Source organism: Mastigoproctus giganteus, chromosome 2 (assembly GCF_048544385.1).
Source record: "Mastigoproctus giganteus isolate SK-2022 chromosome 2, ASM4854438v1, whole genome shotgun sequence".
In the NCBI taxonomy this organism is placed as follows: Eukaryota; Metazoa; Arthropoda; class Arachnida; order Uropygi; family Thelyphonidae; genus Mastigoproctus; species Mastigoproctus giganteus.
This window is the reverse complement of record NC_143576.1, coordinates 115173900-115197401: the sequence shown is the minus strand read 5'-3', so window position 1 is coordinate 115197401 and position 23502 is coordinate 115173900. Positions and strand designations below refer to the sequence as shown.

Genomic DNA, 23502 nt, shown 5'->3' with positions numbered 1-23502 from the left:
ATGGAAGATTCAAAAATTGCCACATACAGACCTTCTATGAAATATAACTATCTACTGGAAAAAGTAAGCATATTTAAAATTTCAGTTTGTGTGGACGTTTGTGGATGTGTCATTTCGTGCTTGTGGATGGATCTGTGGTGAGATAGTTCAACAATGTAGGAGAGTGAAGGGAAAATTAAAACCTGTTTACTTTGATTCTCGCATATGAACTGGGTGTTTGACTGAAATGCTCAGTCAAGCAAACAGTTCATTGGCCAACGTTTAAAAAGGCCGGGATTTAGAACTAAATCTGAAAGTGTCAGCGGTTATTAGGAGTTAGCATTAGTAGAGGCATACTGATGCAAGAAAGCACGCTTATACAGCACCAGCCAAGAGTTAATTCAGAGCTACAGATATTTTCGTTATAATTTCTCCTGCGATGCACAGTGCAAGCATTTTCCGTTGCTGATCTATTATTTCTTCACAACTGGTCTCTCAACGAAAATTGACAAACGAAATTGTTTGCCAGAATCGTGTTCTGGACCTGGAGATTAACATGATTTAATTACGTAAGGAGATGTTCAGCACTGCTTCTTGATGAACGGCGTCTTCTTGCCGAGTTGCTGGAGAATTGAAACCCACACGATTGATTCTACTGTAAGCTATATTACTCAATAAATAATGACGGAAATTGAATCTGTTGCCCCAAAATCATTATAGAAAATCAAATCTGGCTGTATCAAAAAAATAGTGGAAGGAAGCACGCAGTATTGCTAAAAAGCAAGGAATAACTACTGGAATCTGTTTCGAACCATCTAACCACAACTAACCTCCTATAGTTTAAGAGCGAGCAAGGGCTAAAGCTCATTATATAAGACGAGTGAGTCTTATAACGAGCTTTAGCCATTGTAAGACGAAGCGTGGGCGCATTATGCTGCCACTATAAACAGAGCCACTGCTGCAATCTTGAAAAAAAAAAAAAAAATCAAATGAATTAGTGGTAAATCACCCTCAACTTCTCCGATCCTATTTCTGAAACTGTAGAAATTTCTAATGCATTAGGTTTCTCGTTTGAAACACTTTCATCTGTTGTCACATGTGAACCAGCCTTTCAATTGCTAACAACTCGGACAGAAAAATATAAACTGAATTTCAATACCGCTTCCTGGAGAATGTAAAGCATTCATACAATCTACCACTGATCATGAATGAAAAGCGCAATGCGCTTGTACGAGTGAAGAACAGTGATCCAGGCCTCGGTGGAATTTATTACACAATGATATCTCATTTAAGTGAGGAATCGTTAATTGCGCTTTTAGATATAGTATAACAGAATTTCGTTATATTATCCTACTAACTGGTGTCATTCTTATGTGGATTTTTCGACATAAGAATGGCAAATCGGCAGCCTTCCACATTGGTGCCGTCCAAAATCCCGACATACGATTGTATTTAAAAAAATGTTTCTGATATGTAGACTAACTTTGTTAGTCCATATCTCAAACTGTTTTTGCAATAAAAAAGTTTTTTGTGTAATAATCAAAACGGCCACTAAAAACAACATTCAAAAGTTTATTTGAACACATCGAATATTAACATTATCATACTGTTTGCAGTTATGCAAACAGTATATGTTAATGTTTTATGTCATATTAATGAATAAACAACACACACTTTTATAACAGTATACAATCAGTTCACAAAAATCAGTTTACTAACAGTAGTCACAGTTTAATGATATCAAAATCACACATTAAAATTTGCAAAGAATCAAAGAAATTATAATCAAACGTTTAAGTATTATAATAATCTTAATATACTTAAATAATCTTAAGTATAATAATAATAAGCAAATGGGATATTTTATCCTGTTACCCCTTTCAAAATATCCTGCCGGCACCTATGGTCATGCCTAATATACTTGTTAAAGAAATTCGTGAAAGTACAGCTAATAACAAATCAATAAATAAATAAATACCTGTATGATTACAGTTTTAGTTATGCTAATGATATTTATGACAAATGTTACGCAACTGCCAAAATACATTACCCCAAATTTTCATATTCCGAAAGTATATTCTTATTTCAAGTTTATCTCTTTTATGCTATAATTATTGCTCAAACGCTCTATACGAATACCAAAATTCGACTTGAAAAATTACCAGTTAAACGCAATAAAATAAACTAAAATTAATTAAGTCGTTTTTATTTGCCGATCGTATTTTAAAACTGTTTGTTTCTGTAACAGAAAACATGATTTTCAATTGAAAGAGGTATTTGTCGTTAATTTTTATTTTTTATATTATTTCTACAAAATTAATCTAATAAGGGAAATTTTTACTTACTAAAAAACTAATAAATATATAGCATTATATTTTTATAATATAGTAGATACTGTCGGGATTTTGGCCCCTTCCACATCGTCCCATGTGGCAGTTTTGCTTCAGGCCAAAATGGGGAAACCTCTATCGAACTAAATCACGGCCCAACAAATCACTTGGCATTAGCATCAATTCTAACCTCATGCTGGAGCCTCAGCATGGCATGAGTAAAACACTTCAGGATACTAGCACGGACACCTAGCCATGGAAAATGCTCCCGATGTACACTGAATGACATATTCAGCAAATGGGGAAAGAATAACCCTCCAGATATCAACCTTAGGCAAATACATATGGCCCACTCCACTGAGGTTCGAAGTTTCGTTCAACTATATACAGATGGATCCAAGACTGGCAGTAAAGTTAGTATACATCTGTAGTCTGGCCAAATGCCATCATCTCCAAACAGCTCCACGCAGAATGCCGTACTTTATATATATATATAAGTGCTGTGAATGCTCCGTAGTGCAAATCCACCTCCAATTATCCTCTGTTACAGACAGTTTGAGCACAGTTAATAGAACCTCATGCACATGGTCAGCTCATAAATTTTTTGTTTGATCCCTTGACACGTTGGAATCCCAGGAAAGAAACGTGCAGATTCATCTGCCAAAAGTGCTTCAAATGGAACGTCATCTAATTGCAGGACACCTTATATTGATCCACAAATCCATTATACAACGGACGTACCGATCTATAAATAACAGTAGATACGCATGTGGGAAGAACAAAAAGAACAGTAAATATTTTGAGATCAAGAGAGAACACAAACAGTGACAATCCTGCCTTAGAAGAAACAGAAAGGAAGAAACCATACTAGCCAGATTGGTCTCTCAAATGATCAACTACTCCCAAATGATGACACCCCGTAAATGCAGTAGCTGTTTATGCCCACTCATAGTAAAGCATGCCATGATAGAATGTCTGTTATATCTAAGAGAGCGGAAAACTGCTTTCTCCTTACGTCTTCATAATTGTAGTCGATTAACACGACAGTGTTCTGAAAGATCAACAGTTTGTGGATGACATCAGTTTTCCTTAAAACTGATTAAAAAATACATATTCTTTCTCTGAACTTATGCCATTTGTAAAACAAACGAGTAAGATATAAAACAGTAATCAATACATTATAACCTCGGTTGCAGATCCAACAACAATAGTTATCGACAGGATTCAAACCAATACTCTCTAAAAGACTAACAAGTGGCGAAACCACTGTGCTGTCCACCGCGACAGCGCTGTGGCGAAACGATATGAAAAGATGGACCTGCAACCGAATATGAGGTGGCTGAGCGAAGTGCTCGCAGTCTATAGCGGATTATCAAGTATAATCCTTGTTAAACAACAAAACAGTTAATTTTTGCATTTAATATGCAAGCATCACAAGATATCATTGTCCGCGCCGCCATGGGAAGAATCCTATTAGAATACACTACGGGAGTAGGAGACCTTCAGGAAAATGACTGACCTCGGACACTATCCAGAAAATACGGCCACATTGGTGACAGAAACGTAAAGGTTGAAGGCAGGAGAATTGGAGTATGTAGCCTAAATCCTGATTTGCGCTTTTCATCATCGATGGAAAGCGCACATGTAGAGGAACCTGCAAAAGACACATTAGACTTGGCGCATCGTGGCCTAAGTTGCCTACACACCATTAAATTTAAATCGAGTAAAGCAGGACACACTGTAATTATTGTGCTGTGTGCCGACAGCATGTGGAAGCGTTGATTGTGTGGAGCAAGCTTTCGTTACATATCCATGGTCACCCTGATTCCACTCGATGGATGGCACTGAACATCGGAGCATATCAAAATACGTTGCGGATCAGGTACACAATAATTGGGCTGAATATACGACAATGTTACTTGTTTAGTTCAATGGATCTAGGTACTTTTAAGCTGTCATTGCAGTCATTCACAGCACCAAATGTGTGAAAGAGTTTTGAGGAACACGAGGGAAACTTCAAGGATAAATATGCTTTGACCAACCCAATCCTCGGGTCTCATTCTCATTGAGCATCTGTGGAATAAACTGGAAAAGCACGTTCGTCATCAAAATGCCCAGCCTATGTCTATCCAGGAACTAAGGACAGCTTGGTTACATGTATGGTCTAGAATCCCTGCTGTCACATTTCAACAGTTTGACTCCGTGCCACGTCGCATTGGAGCAATGATTCGAACCAACTGCGATACAATACGCTATTAGTTAATTTTCTAAATAAAGGGGCCTTATAGTCAGTGATCCTGTTTCATTAGCAGTATACACTCTTTTATGAATCGAAATATTTTTATTATTAAATTATTCTCGATTTTTTCAGCCGAAACTAGGAAAATGTTTTCAACCGTTTTGTAAGCTGCCAGAGTTTGGACACACTTATGGCCTTCCCTATCCTCCTTGGGATGGTGGTGTTAAGTTAGGTAAGTGTTCAATCTTCGTGTTAATCCTATTATACACAGCTCAGAAACTGATTCCTTATAAATGATTTAATTAGTCAAATGGATATATTAAAAGCTCAGAAAGGTACATAGAGTTCACAAATAGGATTCAGAACAGGTTATTACCTTTATTTTCGATATTCTTATCCTTGGAGAGAAGAAAAAGTTAATGTGACGACTTAACATGTAGGTGAATGCTTTTATTTAGCATAACACTTTGAGGGCAGGTTTACTTCAATAGGCAGAAGAGATATCCGCGCAGATTTCTTGAATAGAAATCTGCGCGGATTTTGGTGGAATTTGGCGGAAGATTGGCTGAAAAATGGGGGGGGGGTTAAAGTGTTTTGGTGGAATATGTATTTTTTTTTTCCCGAGTTGTGTATTTTTTTTTCTTAACGTCGGTGATTTTTAATTTTATAAAATGACATCTTGAACATTTAGGAGTACTCGAGCAATAATCTCATTCACACTGGGGGCATTCATATATTTTACACATTAACACAACATAACCTTAAAACATGTACATTTGACGATCTTTTATCCCCGAATCTTGTCTTGATTGGTAATGTTTATTACAAAAATTGCTAATAAAAACATACTATCTACAATTTGATAACAGCAAATTGTATATAAATCAGATTTCTGCGGACGAATACAGTCTCCACAAATTGTTAAAATGTTTTAAAATATCTTAGGCAGCTCCATATGATTAAAGGAGTCAATCGGCTCTTGCATTTGTTATCTGAGTCCGGCCTCCGCACACTTCAGAATCAAATGTTTTCACTTGTTTCTATTTCACCACACGAACGTCATTCATGATTAACTTGTCCTAGCTCCTTCGATGTTACTCTCAGCCCATGGACCGTGATCAACATTGTCTGATGAAAACCAAGGCCAGACCAATTTTACATTGAGTTATGGCATCAGGTAGACACTTGCATGCGACTTTACCTTTCTCTGAACTGCGCGATCTTGACTATCTAGCTCTCTTGGATAGCATACTGGTTTTATTCACCATCCCCTCACACCGAGTGGAAAAGGCATGAGGTCGAATCCCTTCAGTGACGCGAGGAACTGTTATGGGCTTTTTTTTTTCTTCAAAGCATTGCTGAGTTAGTGGGTTACAGGCGAGGGTTGCATAAATTTTCTTCCAGCAAATCGAACGAACTCAATTAAAGACACTATATTGCCGTCTCATACAGGTACTTTGACGCTTAGCACAATCGGACTACAGACAGTTAATATGCAATAGATTACTTTCTCAGTGGCAACAATTTTGGCATGGGCTGGTCACGAACAAGCTGCATCAGATAAAGCCTGTGTAATCCAACACTGGCGGTCTAGTCTGCTCAAGAACTGTAGAGGAAGCTGTTCTTGTTTGCCTCCACATAGGTCACATTCTTAACTGTTATCTTTAATATGACCTGGTTCTTCAAAATTGTAGCCTAAGTTACTAATGCGCCAATGCAACCAACCACCGTTTTTAGGTATTCGGCTGAGTCACGTACACCCAGCCAGTTTTTAACTGACGATGATAACATACCTGACTTTTACTTTTATAAAGAGTGTTAACTTATGACATTGTATTTAGCTATACTTTATTTTAAAATAAGCCTGAACTTACATTTTGTTTCTTTAGTTTTTTTGAACTTTTATTTGTGCTCTGATATCATCTCTTTTGAGTACAGCATGCCAATCCTTTTATCCGTTTAAGAACCTGGACTTGGTGCAGGCTGGATGTCGCTGCGATGTAAACATCCATCCAGATTCTTTCTAGTTGATTCTACTCCTCCTATATGTGATCGAGTGTGCACACCTTTTAATCTCAACATTTAATTGGTACTGCCATCTATTGTCATGTGACTTTTTGAATTAAGAATTATTTTCTAAGGGTAGATGTCTCGGTATATGTTGCTCGCGGGTTAATATAGTCGAGTAGGTCTAAGGAAGGCGGTAGATGAAGCAAAATTAATTTTAAGTTTAATGTTACTGGCGTGTTACAGAATATTTTAAGATATTCATGCCAGAGCCGGTCTAGCTTTTAAAAAAATATTTTTTGCTAATCATCATCATCAGACCCTTATTTAATAACTCCAACCAAAGGAATAACATAAATATAAAAATAAAACAACGTACGTTTAATAATAAAACTACTGATTTAAAAGAAGGTAAAAGCAAGATGAAAAGAGATAACATATGCTTTCTTTTTATAATTAAAAGATCTCATTGTGTTGTAGGATGATAACATATTAATGGAGTGTTTACTTTTCTTTAGCTATTGGTGACTGGCATGCACCAATCTGTAGAACCAGAAGACCTCGAATTGTGGATTACGTTGAATTAAATGCAGATGCTGTGAGATGCGGGAATGCCACAGTACTGGAACAACAGCAGTTTAGGGACGCAAGAATTAGCGATTCAAAGTACGATTTCAACCGTTATAAAAACAGACTTCTGACAAAGCTTCCAGAAGGGATAACCTTTGGTAAACCAAATATGTGAGTACTAAAATTTCTATTTAAGAACATAATACGAGAATTGCCGAAACTTTAATATTTGTGTTCTTATTCGAAATCCATTTGGGTTCATGTTTGCTTGTCCTAAGAACGGTGAAGTACAAAACTGCCATATTAGGACCACCAAAGAACCTCATCTGCCTATGTTGTATTATCCGTAAATTGCGTGTGTTCTTTGATCAATCTGCCTATTTTGCTGTACGAAGAAATCAAGTTTTCGGGGGTGGGGGAGAGGGACCGTACTGTCCTCGCCTGAGATGACCTCTCTCAGCTACGGAGTCACGCAATGAAAAAAGTCCATTAAAGTTCCTCGCCTCATTCTAATCAGAGTCTTTCCACCCCGTGTGGGGAGGATGGTAATTACAACCGCTGTACTATCAGGGAAGACAATAATGAAGTACAATAGCTCGTGGTTTTTGAGCAGCAGCAATTATGGCTATTATTATTAAATCAATTAATTTTTATGGCATAATGCAATACTAAGTATCCGGACAGTAGGGTCCAAGGATTCGTTGCAATAACTTGCAGCAGGCACAGTATCTTACTCGAAGGTGTATAGCTGCATATGCGCGTAGCTTGTTCTGAGAGCGAGAGAGAGAGAGAGAGAGAGAGAGAGAACAAAACAAGAGTGAAATGTTCAAGATTGATTAGAATATGTAAATACCAATACAAATGATTTTAATGTATTTTTATTACAGACCACAGGAGAATATGGGAGAAATTACTTCCTGTAAATTTTTCCATGAATGGCATAACCAGGCAGTCAATCGAGAACAGAAAAGAAGGGACAAAGTTGCTCACCAGAAGGCAATAAGTGTGAGTAATTTATTATATGATACTTTGGGTAGTTAAAACATGAACAGGGATAATAAAGGGAAAGTATCTAAAACATCACTTTCCATTATGCGACTTTTGAATTGTTCGTTTAGATTCTCCGATCTGAACTGAGATCTGAGAATCCCATGTGACACGTGAGGGCATCGCTTGCCCTCACTTTATATCTTAAAACTTTATCTCAAAGAAGGGAGAAACCTTTCCATATTACGCTTCTCATACTTTTAAATTTTTGAGAAATTTAAAGAAGACAACTTGCTGCGTTATATGCCAATGACAGTGCCTCTTTTGAAATGAAAATTTCAAAGAAGACGCTCTGTATGTGACATGCTATCCATACTTATGCATTGGATTAGGTATTTTGATCATCTACTAAGAGATTACGTAAACACCTTAAAACTAAATGTCCTGTCCTAATCGGATATAATTAGGACTTGCCACTTCATCTTTCAAACTTCGAATCCCGTCAATGACGCTAGAGACTTTTATGGGTTCTTTCGCTCAGCTGTTAGTGAATTTCTGAGGAAAAAGCAATTTTTCCCCCCTCCATAAACTTCAGTTTTTCTTCTAGAAAAACAGGCAAATCGACCAGATTTGCGAGAACACGCGCAATTTAATAAACTGCGTAGTTGAGGTTGTAACTATGAGGCGTGAGTATATTGTTTCTGCAATTGCTCCTATGCTTCAGTCGGTTTGATGGAAGAGAAAACTGGATTTCCTAGAGGGAAAAAATCATGAAACCCCACCCGAGACCAAATAATTCAGCCATGTTGTGAAAAAAAGCCCATAAAAATTCCTGGTCTTTTACAGCCGGTGTAGGAAGACGGTGATTATAACAGCTATTCTGTCTGCAATGGCGTCACGTCCTTTTCGTTAGAGAAACTTTGAGGTGTTAATTTTTATTTTAAAATTCAGTTTGTTTATTTCTCTAACTTTACTTTTGTTCTGGTCCGCTTATGAAAAGTAAAAAACGGATAACTCGATATTTCTTCAATGCATTAAGTTATGACAATCCTTTTAAACCTCCACCATTAGGGTTTTGCAGGTGGTTGTGAGTGTGTTATTGTTTGATTCAAGCAGTACAGATTTTCTGCACTATATTAACTTTTTTCAGGGAACCTTTTGTTTTTCTCTGTGTATACGCATACTTTTGGTGTATCTGAATTTGAAGATTTATGTAGATTTAACCATTGTGTGCTCTCTGAAGCCCAAGGCGGGGACAATGAAACTGAATTCCGGCTGAAAGCACAAATTATTTGAATAACTCAATAATCCTCGTAAAGTTCTGTTTGTTTAACTCTGCGATTTAGAGATTCTTTTAAAATCGCAGAAACTGTGGTGAGTTATCGCTGCTCATTTTAGTAATTCTGAGGAATTGCACTTTTTCCGATTTTATTTTCATTGAACTAACTTTTTTTTTTTTTTCGAATTTTGATTTATTTTTCCTATTTATTTTGCAAGTACCATGATGAACTTCAAAAGGAAAGAGGAATAATGCACAGAACCCTTGACAATGGTACTGAGGCATCCTAACGATGAAGTTCGCTGTGTTGCATACAGCAATATGTAAAGCAGACCATCTTTTATATAAGGGGGAGGAAAGTAAACGAAAATACAATGCTTCCATCTCTATGTATAATGAGGCACATGGGTCAACGTAGTCTATATAGCTTCTGGAGGAGAATGCCCAACTTCGTGAATTAAGTTACAGCCGTGGTTATTCAAGACAAACAAAGCACAGGAACTAAAGACAAATTTAGGTGTACTCCTGTAATTACTCATAAAGGAGAACATCTTATACCTACGGTAGTAAGATCAATAGTGGATATATTTCCTCTTTGGTATAATAGTTATTAGTAGGTTGTTTCTAAAAGTATCATTTTTTTTTTAAAAGATAAATTAGAGTAGTTTTTTTATGGGCATACATTGTTTTGATTCGTAAAAGCCAATCCACACTATCGCTAGTTAACATCAATACGCCACATTTCAATAACCGTCAAGCTATCCAATAGAAAGAACAATGCACCTTGAAATATTCCATGCTTGCCGACCAGTTTTTTGCAACGCATTCGCACTAGATGGCACCATTACACACTAAACACAATTCATAATGCGCTGTATACAGAGTGCCATAAGTGTACATCATTCACATGATAGAGGATCTTGGGTTATCTGCCTCTTCTTAGTTCTCCATTTGAGTTAGGTCAATATGAATTTTAGGGAGACTGACGATAGGATCATCAGCATTAATAAATTCGTTGTCTGACATTTTGAGAAATTTTCAGATGAACAGGACAGCCGGATAATCGAGAGGGCAGGTGTTGGAATGCGTAGGGAAACACAGATGCTTCAGTTAGACGAAGCGGAAGCAATCACGTGATAGATTGTGTTTTGTGTCAAATGGCACCAGGGGTACCCCCGTTTCCGCGTAGTATATATCGTGGGTGTGAAACAGGACACTGTCAATGTCAGAGGTTTAAAGGTGTATAGATTTCGTATATGGGTAGTGTCGTGTACCGTTGTTCCTCTGGTCATTTAGCCGCTGGGCCCGTATTCGGTATGTTCGGGGTCTGACGGCACCTGGGATTTCTCCCATCTCCGCGTATGTTCTCTGTATCGGACAAGCCAGAGATTTAAAAGTGTGTGGGATATGTACTGTGTAGTTTGTTGTGCCCATTGTTCATCCGGTCTGTTAGCCGCCGGGCCCCTAGTGAGACCCGACGTTACCAATACCCGCCACAGGGAGGCCGGCCGGGTGTTACCAATATTTGTACTCTGGCTGGTCTTGCCACTTACTTTCCTGGGATTTCAGTGGCTAAGACAAATTATTTGAATAATCTCATAGTATTAATAGTATGCGATGTGGGGCTGTGCGGTGAAAGTGAGTTTTAAAAACCAAATAGGTTCGGGCAAGAATTTTGATGTTCTCTTTTGATTTTGAAATGTAGGGCTAAACGCTGTGCAAGACAAAGGTTTGGGAGGATGAAGACTGGGGGAAAGAAATTGGAAATAAGGGGCCGACAGAGTAGATAGCCTCTGCAGGTAGTGAGGCATGCCCGTGCCCCACCAGAGTGAGAAAATTGGGGAGGCAAGGAGAGGCAAGCCTCTCCTCCCCAGGAGTTTGGAAAGAAAGATCCGCTCAAGAGAGTGCGGATTTGGGTCGCCAATAGGCTGTTCCGGCGGGAGAGTGCCACCGTATGTCATCTCCATCAGTTTGCAGGCCCTAAAAAGCTGACCGTTGAGTCTCATCTAGGTGGGACACTAATAGGGGGTTAAATCTGGGATGTCATCCTTCCAGACTGCATGTGGTCTGGGTCCTATTGTCTGGTCATTATCTTGGGGTCATAATCAAGTCTACTGGCTGTCATTATGGGGTTTTATCCGTTCCGTGATGTTTGATAGTCCTCACACTATCTTTTATCATTATGTAGTGGGTCTATGCTGCAAGGTCTGGGGGCAGTGTCCCTTTGTTCTGATGTCACAACTATTTAAAGGTGGTTTTTTTTTTTTTTTCGCTTCCATTGGCGGTAATCATGACTCTTGTGGTTAGAACAAAGGGACACTGCCCCCAGACCTTGGGGACAGTGTCCCTTTGTTCTAACCACTGGACCCAATGTTTGGGTCCCCTAATGGGACCCAAACTTTGTCCACACTCCGCCCCGTGGAGGCAGACTAGGTACATCAGTATTATAGTTATTCACTTTGTTAGATCCCGTCACCTTTGACATGATAATTTGTTACAGGATTCCTAAAATATTCTAAGTACTGAATTTTGAAATAGATCGTGGATCCTGTTCCATTTCAGTACCAAAAAAGTGGTTAGGGAATGATATGAAATTGGAACTGAACTTAGAACCATCCCAGGGGCTAACAAAATATATGCTGAAAATTTGGTAGCAATCCGCATTTTTCTTGCCAATTAATGCAAGAGCATAATTTCATTTATGCCGATATTTGTTCGGAAGGGAAGGATTGTAAAAACGTAACTGGACTTAATTTTCTCAAGGACAATCAGAACAGAACAGAGATTGAAAATTTGGCCTCGATTCGACTTTTCGTTCGAGAGTAATACGCAAAGTATGCTTTCATTCATATGAATAAATTTCTGTGTTCCGGGGGAAGGGGTGGTCATGACCACCCCTTAAGACCAATAAAATCTTTATTTAAAGATTTTATTGGTCTTAAAAGCTTTCCAGGTAAAGCTTTTATGACCAATGAAACATATGGTGAAATAGTGATGTCAATTGAACATTTTTTGTCCTGTGGGAATCGATGGATTGTTACATGCGGACAAGATGGACATGGTGAAAACGATTATCGACGATATATATAAATTAAAGTATTAAGAATGTAGAAGCAAATTATTATTTAACTAGGTCGTATATGTACATATATTTTTTCTTAAATTCTGTTTTTGTTTCTTATGATTTAGAGGAACGTACGTCTGAGGAAGTTGGATCACGTTCGTGAGGCATTGACCCACCCAGAATACATCATAGAACCAAGGGTTTGGACAATGGCCAGGTTCAACAAGGTATGCATTTTTGCAGCTGTATTTTACTACTGTTAGTATGAACCAGAGCTATAATGCCCAATACGTTCTACGTTGATATCAACGTAGAACGTATCGAGCATTATAGCTCTGGTTCATACCATCAAATTCATTTTTAATCTTATTGACTATTTCATTCACTTCGGAAGTGTTCTATGTATCATATTGAGGTAAAATTCTTATTCTTTTACAAATATTTTAATATTGTAAAAGAAATCAAAAATTTCCACGGGTTGTAATTCACAACTATTATCTGTTATTAGTTACTTTGTTTATAATAGGAGTATTTGTCTTCGTGTTCTTAAATAGGGGAAGTCCTTAAAGGAAATATTATTGCAATCCTTCAGGTGAAATGCAGGTGGGGGAAAAATTCCGCCACATAACTGGTTAGCGGAGATGTTCTTTCGAAAATTACTCAAGAATTATTAAAATAAGGAGAGACTTAAATATTTAAACCATTTAAAAGAAATATATTATTTTGGATTTATTTCAGTAGGTTAAAATGCAATTAAACCTTTTGGATAGATGTTTTATATTACTGTACATATGTTAGAGTATACTGTACTCTAACAAATATCGGTTAATAGGGGCAACCATTTTTTGTTATATGAACTCCTAATAGTCATGTTTTGACAATATTAATTGGCATATATGCGTGAATTACATTAACCGTTTGTGTACCTTATTAGCACTTTGCTATTCTGTGACGAGGTTGTGGCCGCAAACTGAATGAATGAATAAATAAATAAACAAGTTGGAATGTCACCGACGAAGTGACAATATGGATTGAACAATGAAATGTGATACGATGAATAATTGGTAAAAGAGGAATAAAAATCATTGTTATTTGTAAGGTTTATTTTTTTTTTCTGATGTGAAAAAATGATCCAGCTTCTCGCCATCTCTGATAGAGATCGTGCTTCTACTTGAGATAGTAGAAATAACAAATCACTCCCTTATTTTATTTTTTTTTTTTTATTGGCAACAGAATTCTCCCTTGCTCATTCTCCTCTCCAAGTATTATTTCACAGCGCGCGCTCCTTCAATGTCATCCAAACGGCTTTTCTTAGTGATGTATTCCATGGCAAATCTCTTGGAAATTTTCTGCTTCCTAAAACGGATATACCTATATGATCATCTCTCACCGTTCTTACAGTCACCACGTCTGACCTCCATCTCGTTGATAGGCGCAATGTGGTCCTAGTAGCCCTTGCACCAGAAATGCCAATACCACAACAGATCAAACGGTGGGTACGGTAAGTTAACTCTCACCGCTTTGGAATTAAAAATAATTAAAATTAAAAACATTTTGGGGAAGCCATAACTGGCTCTCCAAAAACATGGTGTTGCGATTATGGTCTAAAGATATTTTAATAGAGATAGCACAGAAACAAGAGTCGTCAAGAGGTGTACTGAAGAATGCGACTTCTTGCATAACCTTACTGAAAAGATGATGACACAAGAATAAATTGACCAACCCAGTAATACAGAATTATGAAAATATGCCTGCACATTCCACATCAAAAAGAGAGATAATCCACGCCATTAATGATCTCCTACTAACATCATGTACCGGATATCATGGAATACCATAATTTTTCCTGAAGAGTGTTTACGTCATAGATGAGATCCTAGGAATTGTAAATGGCATCCTCACCACTAGCTTTCTAGTGGTGAGGATGTGACCCTTTCCAAAAATATAAGGGTTACCTCAGCGACACAGTTCAGACCAATAATGAAAGCCTCATGTATCCTCGAAATCATGGAAACTAAGGTAACTTAGTTTCCATGATTTCTTTGTGTTAGGGTAACTAAGAATAAGAACAGGTGCATGTATACCAATGCTAGAAGTATAGTAAATAAATTTGAGGTGCTGGCGAAGACATCAAAGGTGGATATTGTTGGGATATCAGAGACGTGGTGTCACACAGATAATAAGGAATGCAGAATTGGAATTAGGGGAGTACAATGTGTACAGAAAGGATAGACAAGATAGGGAGGGAACTATTAGTTATGCTGTTAGTTAAAAATCTAAGGAAGTGCATCCAGTTGACATAGATGGACAGTGCAATGTTGAATCAGTTTGGTGTGACATAAGCACTGGGAAAGCAAAAATATAAGAGTAGGAGTTTGCTATAGGCCTAATGACTCTGAGTTCAATGAACAACTATACAGAGAAACAGAGTGGGCCAGTAAATCAGAATGTCTTATAATGGGGGATTTTAACTTTCTAGATATTGACTGGAACTTGGATTGGCCACACTAGCAAGACTTTTGTGGATTTACTGGATTGTTTTCTGCAGCAGCATATCGAGAGGCAACCAAAGGGTGTTAATACCCTTGATCTGATTATCAGCACTGATTATTCATGCATTAAGAATTTACAGATAAAGGAACCACTAGGTAGCAGTGATCAGTGTATTGATGTGGGATTTACTTAAAGATTTTGCTACCATTAGGGGTAAAGAGAACGATTTTTACTTTCATAAAGGTGACTATAGCAATCTCAGATTTTTTAAATTCTATACAGTGGGACCAACTGATGATGTTACCAACAGCAAAATTTAAATGGGAAGTATTCAAAGAGTTAATCTTGGAAGCTACTAGGCTTTTCATGTCAACCAAGAAATACTGTTCAAGGTTCAAAGGAATGGGATGAATTAGATTGGTCTACTTGATATCAATGGTTTGACTGTAGATGATCCTGCTCAGATAGCTGCCAAACTGAATGAATATTTTGCATCTACATTCACATGAGGAATTCTATAGGGAAGTGGAGAACAGAAGCTTATTAAACTCTAACAGAGAGCTAAATGGTGTTCTAATAACTGAGAGCAAAGTGGAGGAGAAATTGTTGAAGGTAAACATAAGAAAAGCACCTGGGGTGGATGGGATCTATCCAGTTGTATTAAAGGAGGAGACAAAGGAAGTAAGCAAACCCTCAGCCATAATTATGAGAGAGTCGTTAAACTCAGGGGAGGTCCCCATGGACTGGAGATGTGCAATTGAATCCCCAATTCACAAAGGGGATCAAAGGGTGACACGAGTAATTAGAGACCTGTTAGTTTAACTTCTGTTTCGGGGAAAATAATGGAGTCTGTGACTAAAGAAGAACTGCATGATCATCTAGATAAGATTGCAGTAATAATTAATTCAGATACAGTATGAGTTTGTTAAGGGAAAGCCTTGTCTGACCAATTTGATTGGATACTATGATGTGTGTCACAAAGTAACTGGATGCAAAAAATAATTTTGATATCATATACTTGGATTTCATGAACGCTTTTGATACTGTTGCACATGAAAGACTACTGTACAAATTGGAGCAGTATGGCATTAAGAGGAAGTTGCTACAATGGATTAAAGGATGGTTGAGTGGGAGAAGACAGAGTTGTAATCAATGGACACTGCTCTTCGTGGACTAATGTTATTAGTGGAGTTCCTCAGGGTTCGGTGTTGGGTCCACTGTTGTTTTGCATATTTATCAATGATATTGACGAAGGTATATCAGGCTTAATGTCGAAGTTTGAAGATGATACAAAGGTTGGCAGTGTTGTTAATGACAGTATGCTACTGCAATAGGATCTAGAAAAGTTGAGAGAGATGGGCTGAGAAGTGGAAATTGAAGTTTAACATTGACAAATGAAAAGTACTGCATATGGGTAGCAGTAACCACCAGAGAAATGTACCAACTATGTGGTGTTACACTCAAGGCAGTGGAGAATGAAAGAGACCTGGTGGCAATTGTGCAGTCAGATATGAAGTTTTCTGAGCAGTGCAGACAGGCAACAAGAGTCGGTCTTGTCAATAACCTACAGGAATTTTGCCAGCAGGGATGAGGTTATTATCCCCCTGTACAAGGCAATGGTCAGGCCACTCTTGAGTACTGCGTATAGGTCTCGAGGCCTCATTTTAGGAAGGATTTAGAGTTGCTAGAACGAGTACAGAGAAAGGTAACATGACTGGTGAGGGGAAAAAAGGGGTGCTCTTATGAAGAAGGGCTTAAATTCTGCAAATCGCAGCGTCTGGAGATTAGACACCTGGGTGGATATGGCCTTACATGGATTGAGCAGGATCAATGCTGATGGAATTCTTGCTCATGTTATGAAACTGAGGGAACATAAACTCAAATGGAGGACAGGCAGTTTAGCTAGAGTAGTTGATTGTTGGAACAAACTTCCATCAATTGTTGTGGAAGTTGATAGCTTAAATAAATTCAGTGAAGAACTAGACAAAGTTTTGGGGCGAATGGGTGAAATGGGAAGAATTTTTTTTCCCCTTTGGCTGATGCTGTATAAGCTTGCTTTCTTGCATCATGCGCCTCTACTAGTGCTAATGTGTTATAAACCATATAAACAACAACATAAAAAGAGTACCTTAAAAAGTAATACTATTTCGAGATAAATAATAAAACTGAAATTACAGTATCATACGGAGCGCACGCACACAAAAACTGATATGACTTGACGAAAGTACTGGCGCAATATGATCTGTAAGGTGATGCGCCAATAAACCCTTAAAGACCCAACTAACTAACACGGTTCCTAGAGACCGATTAGCAAGTTTATGGGAGAAAAGTGTTTGAAGAAAATTGCAATTTGAAGTGCCAGAGTCGCATTACAGTAGGCTGAGAATGGGTGGCCTTAAAGACTGGTTAAGAAGTGGCTTCTGGGAATGCTTATACAAGTTTCGAAAAGGAGTGAGCACCTACCGACTTCAGCGACGAAGATTAAAATTAACGTAGGCACACTCCTCAAATTAAATGCTTAATCTGCGTACATATAATTTTCTTAAGGGTTGATGCAAGCCCCCCAAGATTTACGTGCGGAGCTCATTATTGTTTGAATACCTTTTCAAATATTTCTCTTTGAAATGAAGAGTATTATAATTTATAATATTAAAAACAAGAATAGGTATAAAAGAACACGTTTTGTTGTTTATAAAACTAAACTGTGCTTGTCTGTTCTTGTTATTTGCGTGAAGTCTGAAGCATTGTAATTCAACGGAACTTCTCGTGAATAATCTATTTGATTTTATAGTGGCTTATAATATTTTTATAAACTAAGATTATAAATTCATTACTTTATAATTTCGTAAGATGAGGAAAGGTTGTTGACTGCAGGAAATTTATAAAAACCTGTTACTTGAGGCTGTAGTTCTTCGGTCTCTTGTATGGATGGTGAGGAGTTGCTAGATTCTCAAGTGAATTATTGTTTTCTCTCCATGTACGTGCACGCAAGAAAACTAGTCTAGATTACATTTATTTACAGATTTGATAGACGCAGATCTGTATTGGAGCTTGTACCACTCTGTTTAGTGGTTAAATTATAGTGTAAAGAAACAGGGGGAAGTTAACGCTAGTAAGTAATAAACTAAATAAACCGAAGGGATGAAAAATTAATACTTAACATTCCATTAAGAACTTAACAATACATTATGACAACTGATACGAGATATGATCGAGAAAGATTGAGACATAATTTTAATATACAATATGTAGAATGATTATTAATATAAACTATGTAAATTTTAACCTATTTAGATATTCATCTGTAACTTTTTTTTTTTTTTTTTTTTTCTTTCTCAACAAGTTCGAAAAAATATCTGATAGTAGCATTAAACTCGAACAAGGATAATATACACAAACGAAAAATAATGAATGAATATGTGAATTCTGTGTCCTACCGAACAAAGTGTGAAAAGCGATTTTAGAACTTTCGCGAAAAGCCTGGAGGTCTAAATATCACCATATTTAGATGGTCGCATAAGCGATGCAAAGACGATAGTAGTAGTACTAGGGTTTTAGGAGTATCGGCGACCATATTTCTCCGTTTCTATTGTCTTTAAATTGGGTATGTTCTGAGAAAGAGTTTCAGTTTGCTGTACAAAAAACCCGAGTTTCCGGGAGAAAAAACCACGCAACCCTTGTTTTGAGACCTACTAATTCAGCCACGTTGTGAAAAAAAAGGCCGTAAAAATTCATCATGTCATAGATGGGACTTGAACTCTTGGTCTTCCACCGGAAGGACGATGATCCTCCCAACTGGGCCTTCAAAGGCGGAAGAACTAGCACAGAACATCGCTCCATCTCAGCACGTTAAAATCATCAATTGTTATTATCCACTAATGCATGGTGTGGTGCTGTTTCTGCTCTCTCAGTATAAGCGTCTTAGTCAGTGAACTTGTAGAGGCCTTGGAATTTGTTTACGGAAGCGCGCAAAGAATTTTGATAGAATATTTAAAAATGACATGCTTGTTCATGTTGGATCCCCCGACTCCTTACACCGGTGCAAACGGCAGGTTAGACATCTGTGTTCGTCTCAAAAACACCTACCCATGTCATAATTTTTTTTGGTTTTTTTAAATCAGGCTACTTAATACAGATGAGTCCTGAATAATGTTTGTTTGCTTTAGGATTTTAGGCGCATCCATGACTTAGGTGCTGTTTGCCCCTTATATTATTATGTCTGTAAATTGCGTGTGTTCTGTAGACGATTTACCTGTTTGCTGGACGAAAATCCGAGTTTCCGGGGAAAAAACTGTGCCACGCTCACCCGAGACCATATAATTGAGCCACGTTGTGAAAAAGGCTCATAAAAATCCTGCACGCCATCGACGGGAATCGGACTCAGGTGTTTTCCGCATGGTGTGGGGGAGGACAGCGATTAAACCAACTGTGCTGCCCGGGAGGAGGGTATAATCCCTCCTTCAGCGTCACATGCACTTTATGTCGATGACTTTAGTATCTAAAGTGAGTCACAGATCATGACAACTATCGAGAGGCAGTTGCAATGCTCAATCAACAATATAAGTAGGTGGTCATGAAGCGTACTACATGCAACTGAAGAAGTATTCTGCTAGTTAGAAAGGCTCATCAGTATTAGTTTTTACCGATAATTTATTATAGAGTCAGTCCTGTTGATGTTTAGGGAGATGTCGATCCATTATTGACTAGTTAGTCTAACTTCAGTATTAGGAAAATCTTGGAGGCAATGATTAAAAGTGCATTTCAGGAACTAAATATTTAGATAGCAATGGCATTCTGATGAACACACGACATGGATTTGTTAAGGAAAAATCATGTTAACTAATCTGGTTAGCTATTTTGAAACAATTATCCATGAGCGTGATGTAGGGAATTTCAACGTAGTTTATTTGGATTTTATCAAGGCATTTGACTCCAATTCCTTATGACAGGTTACTGCATAAGCTGGAGCATGATAGGATTGCTGGCTAAAATCTAAGATGGATTGCATGGTGGCTGCAGAATAGAAGGCAGAGGGTTATGATTAATGAATATTCTTCAAGTTGATGTAAAATCCGAAGTTTGATACAGCAAGGATCGATTCTTGTCTCACTGTTCCTAATTTTCATAAATGACGTACATGAAGGGATAGTGGACGGAATATCAAAATTTGCAGGTAATGATTGGGAGAGTTGTTAATGATCACTTCCAAGCAGCGCTCCTTCAGGATGACTTGAACAGGTTTCAAAGATGGTCAGAAAAGTGTTAGCTATGTTTTAATGCAGCAAAATGCAAGGTATTATACTTGGGGAACAGGAACCTCAAACATAGTTAGAATAGAAGCGAACATCAAAAATGCATTCACCAGATCACAACATATGGTTACCGTATTCTTTGACATCGAAAAAGCTTATGATACTACTTGGAGGTATGGGATCCTACGAGACATGCACCATGCTGGACTCACGAGGCAACCTTCCTATGGTTATCCAGAATCTTCTTATGAACAGAACCTTTCAAACCAAAATACAAACTTCTTTCTCCAAAATCTACCATCAAGAAGGCGTCCCACAGGGCTCAACCTTGAGATGTCACATTGTTTGCCATACACATTAATTCAATCACAAATCAACTCCCTCCTTCAGTGTCACATGCACTTTAGGTCGATGACTTTAGTATCTAAAGTCAGTCACAGAACATGACAACTATCGAGAGGCAGTTGCAATGCGCAATCAGCACTATAAAAAAAATAAATTTCTGTTTATACTCCGGCACCACAACCAAGTCAGTAGTTTACAATAAATCGTCAATACAAATTTTTATCGTATTTAGTAGTCACGGGCTCGAACCCCGGTCCACTCAAAGAACGCGTGCTATGCACTCTCGCTCCTTACCACTGGGCTACGTGGCGCCTCCGTAGCCAGGTGGGCAGGAGCAGCAGTGCGTAGCACACGCTTCTTGATTAAACCGGGGTTCGAGCCCGTGACCACCAAATACAGAGGATGCGGAAAGGTCAGGGAATGACCACCGCATATCCCCGGAGCAATATAGCCTTAGTTGCTAATGCTCCTAAAAACCAAATAACAATAACAACTGGGCTACGTCAGGCCCCTAAAGTAGGTTGGTTCTAGATAATGGATTCAGACTGTGAACGCAAAGAAAACAATGTGTACATTTCTGTCGCAAACGAAATCTCCATCCTGACCCCGAATTTAAACTAGAAGACCAGAGAATACCAACGCAGCAGAAAGAAAAATTTTTTGGACTAATCTTTGACAAGAAACTCTCATTCGCGGCTCACATCTGACAGCTACGTAAAAGCTGTAAAAACATTTTAACATACTTAAAATTCTTTCATCAACAGTACGGAGAGCAGACAGATATTCCTTATTAAAACTATACAAAGCAATAATTGGATAAAAGTGGATCCCCAGTGTTATGATTCAGCACAGAAAACAGCTCTGAAATGGCTGGACCCAGTTCATTCAATGCACTACGTATAGCCACTGATGCTTATCGTACCTCTTCTATATATAGTCTCTATGCCGACATGGAAGGTATAGACTTCAGTTTTCTGACTATATTCCATTATACACAGAGATTGCTCGAAAACAGACGCCTTAGCTGGACAGCAACTGCATTCGCAGATATTACTTTAATGGAACATCTACCGAAAGAGTGCAGTGCATAAACGAGAGAATTGTACTCAATAAAAATAGCCTTAATTCATGTACAAGGTGTTACACGAGAAGTGTAATATTTATATACAGATACCTTGAGTTCTTTACAAGCCATGAAAAACAGACTTCTTGAATGATAGAGATGATTTTACAAATGTTTTCACTTTACTTAAAGCTATTAATTTATATCACATTCTCTAAGGAAGTAAACACAAGCAACAGACTAATCCAATGAAGCATGAATTAGGCCAAAAGGAACAATTCAAACCCTAAGTCAACACATCACATGAACTGGCTCATTATAATCCAAGTAATTCATGCGCCAATTAACCTCAACACAACGAACCATGAACCCCAAAATAACTTATACACTTGGTGAGGTTGAATTAAAAATGGAGAACGAAAGGGATCTGGGAATTATGATACGGCGGATATGACGTTCTCTGAGCAGTGTAAAAACGGCCAAAAAAATTCGCGGTGTCCTGTTCCTATCGATAGGAAGGTGTAATAATGCTACTGTACAAGGTAATTATAAGACCACACTTGGAACATTGTGTCCAAATATTGAAACCTCATCTGAAAAAAGATATTGAGCTTCGTGAAAGGGTCCAAAGAAGGGCAACCGGCATGGTGAGATCGGCAAAAGGGTGCCCATACTAGCGAGACTTCGATTATGTGGGCGACAGAGCCGGGCAATCAGGCACCTTTGATGGGACCTGATTGAAGTGTGTAAGGCTCAGAGAGGGGTTGAATGAAGTGAAATTTTCAGTGATATAAACAATTCTAGAACTGGTGGCCGTAAATTCAGATTACAGCGGAAGAGGTTTAGGCTGATTATAGGAAGTTTTTCTTTTAGCCAGCGAGTTGTCAATTGCTAGTACAAGTTGCCTCCTTAGTTCAGTCTGACAGTTTGAAGAGATTCAGAGATCAACTGGATAGTTACCTACGTAAGGAGAGAAGCACATAATTAGAGTATTTTTTATCTATTATTTTGTATGGCTTCCTTCATATTTTGTGGGTTATTTTTTGGTTTATATATATATATATTATTTTATTGTTACGTATTATTATTTATTAATATTTTTGGCAGTTAGCAAAAGCCTGTGGCTTCTTTGCACTGTATTGGCCTAATACTAATACCAGTTTAATTATATTTTTAATTTAATTGGTCTCAATATTTTTTTGACCACTCATAACTGTGCGATATACTTGTAATTTGTGGATTTTTCCTTAATTTTTATGCTTTTCTGTTTATTTTCAGGCAAAACCAACTATACAGAGTTTCTGGACAAAAAAGCCAGTTCGTGCTAAATCCGAACCTGACCTTTCACCAGAAAGCATTCAGAAAAGTCCAAAACAGAAGTCTCGGTCTCCGAATGGCTCCAAATATTAGTTTACATAATGAATCATTAGATACTAAGAATTCATTATATATATTTTTTGCTCACTTAATGCTATTACTTGTTAATCCATATTTCTGATTTAAAAGGGAAATTAACTTCAATGTTTGTCATTTAGACTTGACTTTTCTGAAAGTAACTGTTCAAGAAATATTATCTCGAATGAAATTTATAAATAAAATTGTTTCTGTCACGCAGTTTTTGGCATTTCTCTTTATAGGAAATATTCTTTTAGTTGTAGTTATTGAAGTTTTGAAGTGCACAAGGACTTTTACGGACACCTATTATATATGCGTTTATAGTGCTTAGCTGTTTGTCGTATGTCTAGCACTAGACCGCATTAACAAATCTCTTGCAAAAAGCAATATTTTTATATACTCATTAAGTGCAATATATTCCTTGCAGCTAGAAGATCTTCCTGACCATCCATATCTAAGATTCATTCTTGCTTTTCTGAGCTTAGGTCTAAGTAACAAA

The 23502-nt window shown here is 37.7% G+C and overlaps 1 protein-coding gene across 1 annotated transcript; it reads left to right on the top strand.

Moving 5' to 3' along the window:
• Positions 1-23018, top strand: LOC150089505 (cilia- and flagella-associated protein 77-like). The gene is made up of 6 exons (XM_090390007.1): positions 1-63; positions 4681-4780; positions 7074-7296; positions 8013-8130; positions 12581-12682; positions 22887-23018. Exons 1-6 carry the CDS (start codon positions 1-3, stop codon positions 23016-23018), a joined length of 738 nt encoding a protein of 245 aa, XP_090246133.1.
• Positions 23019-23502: the final 484 nt, after the last annotated feature.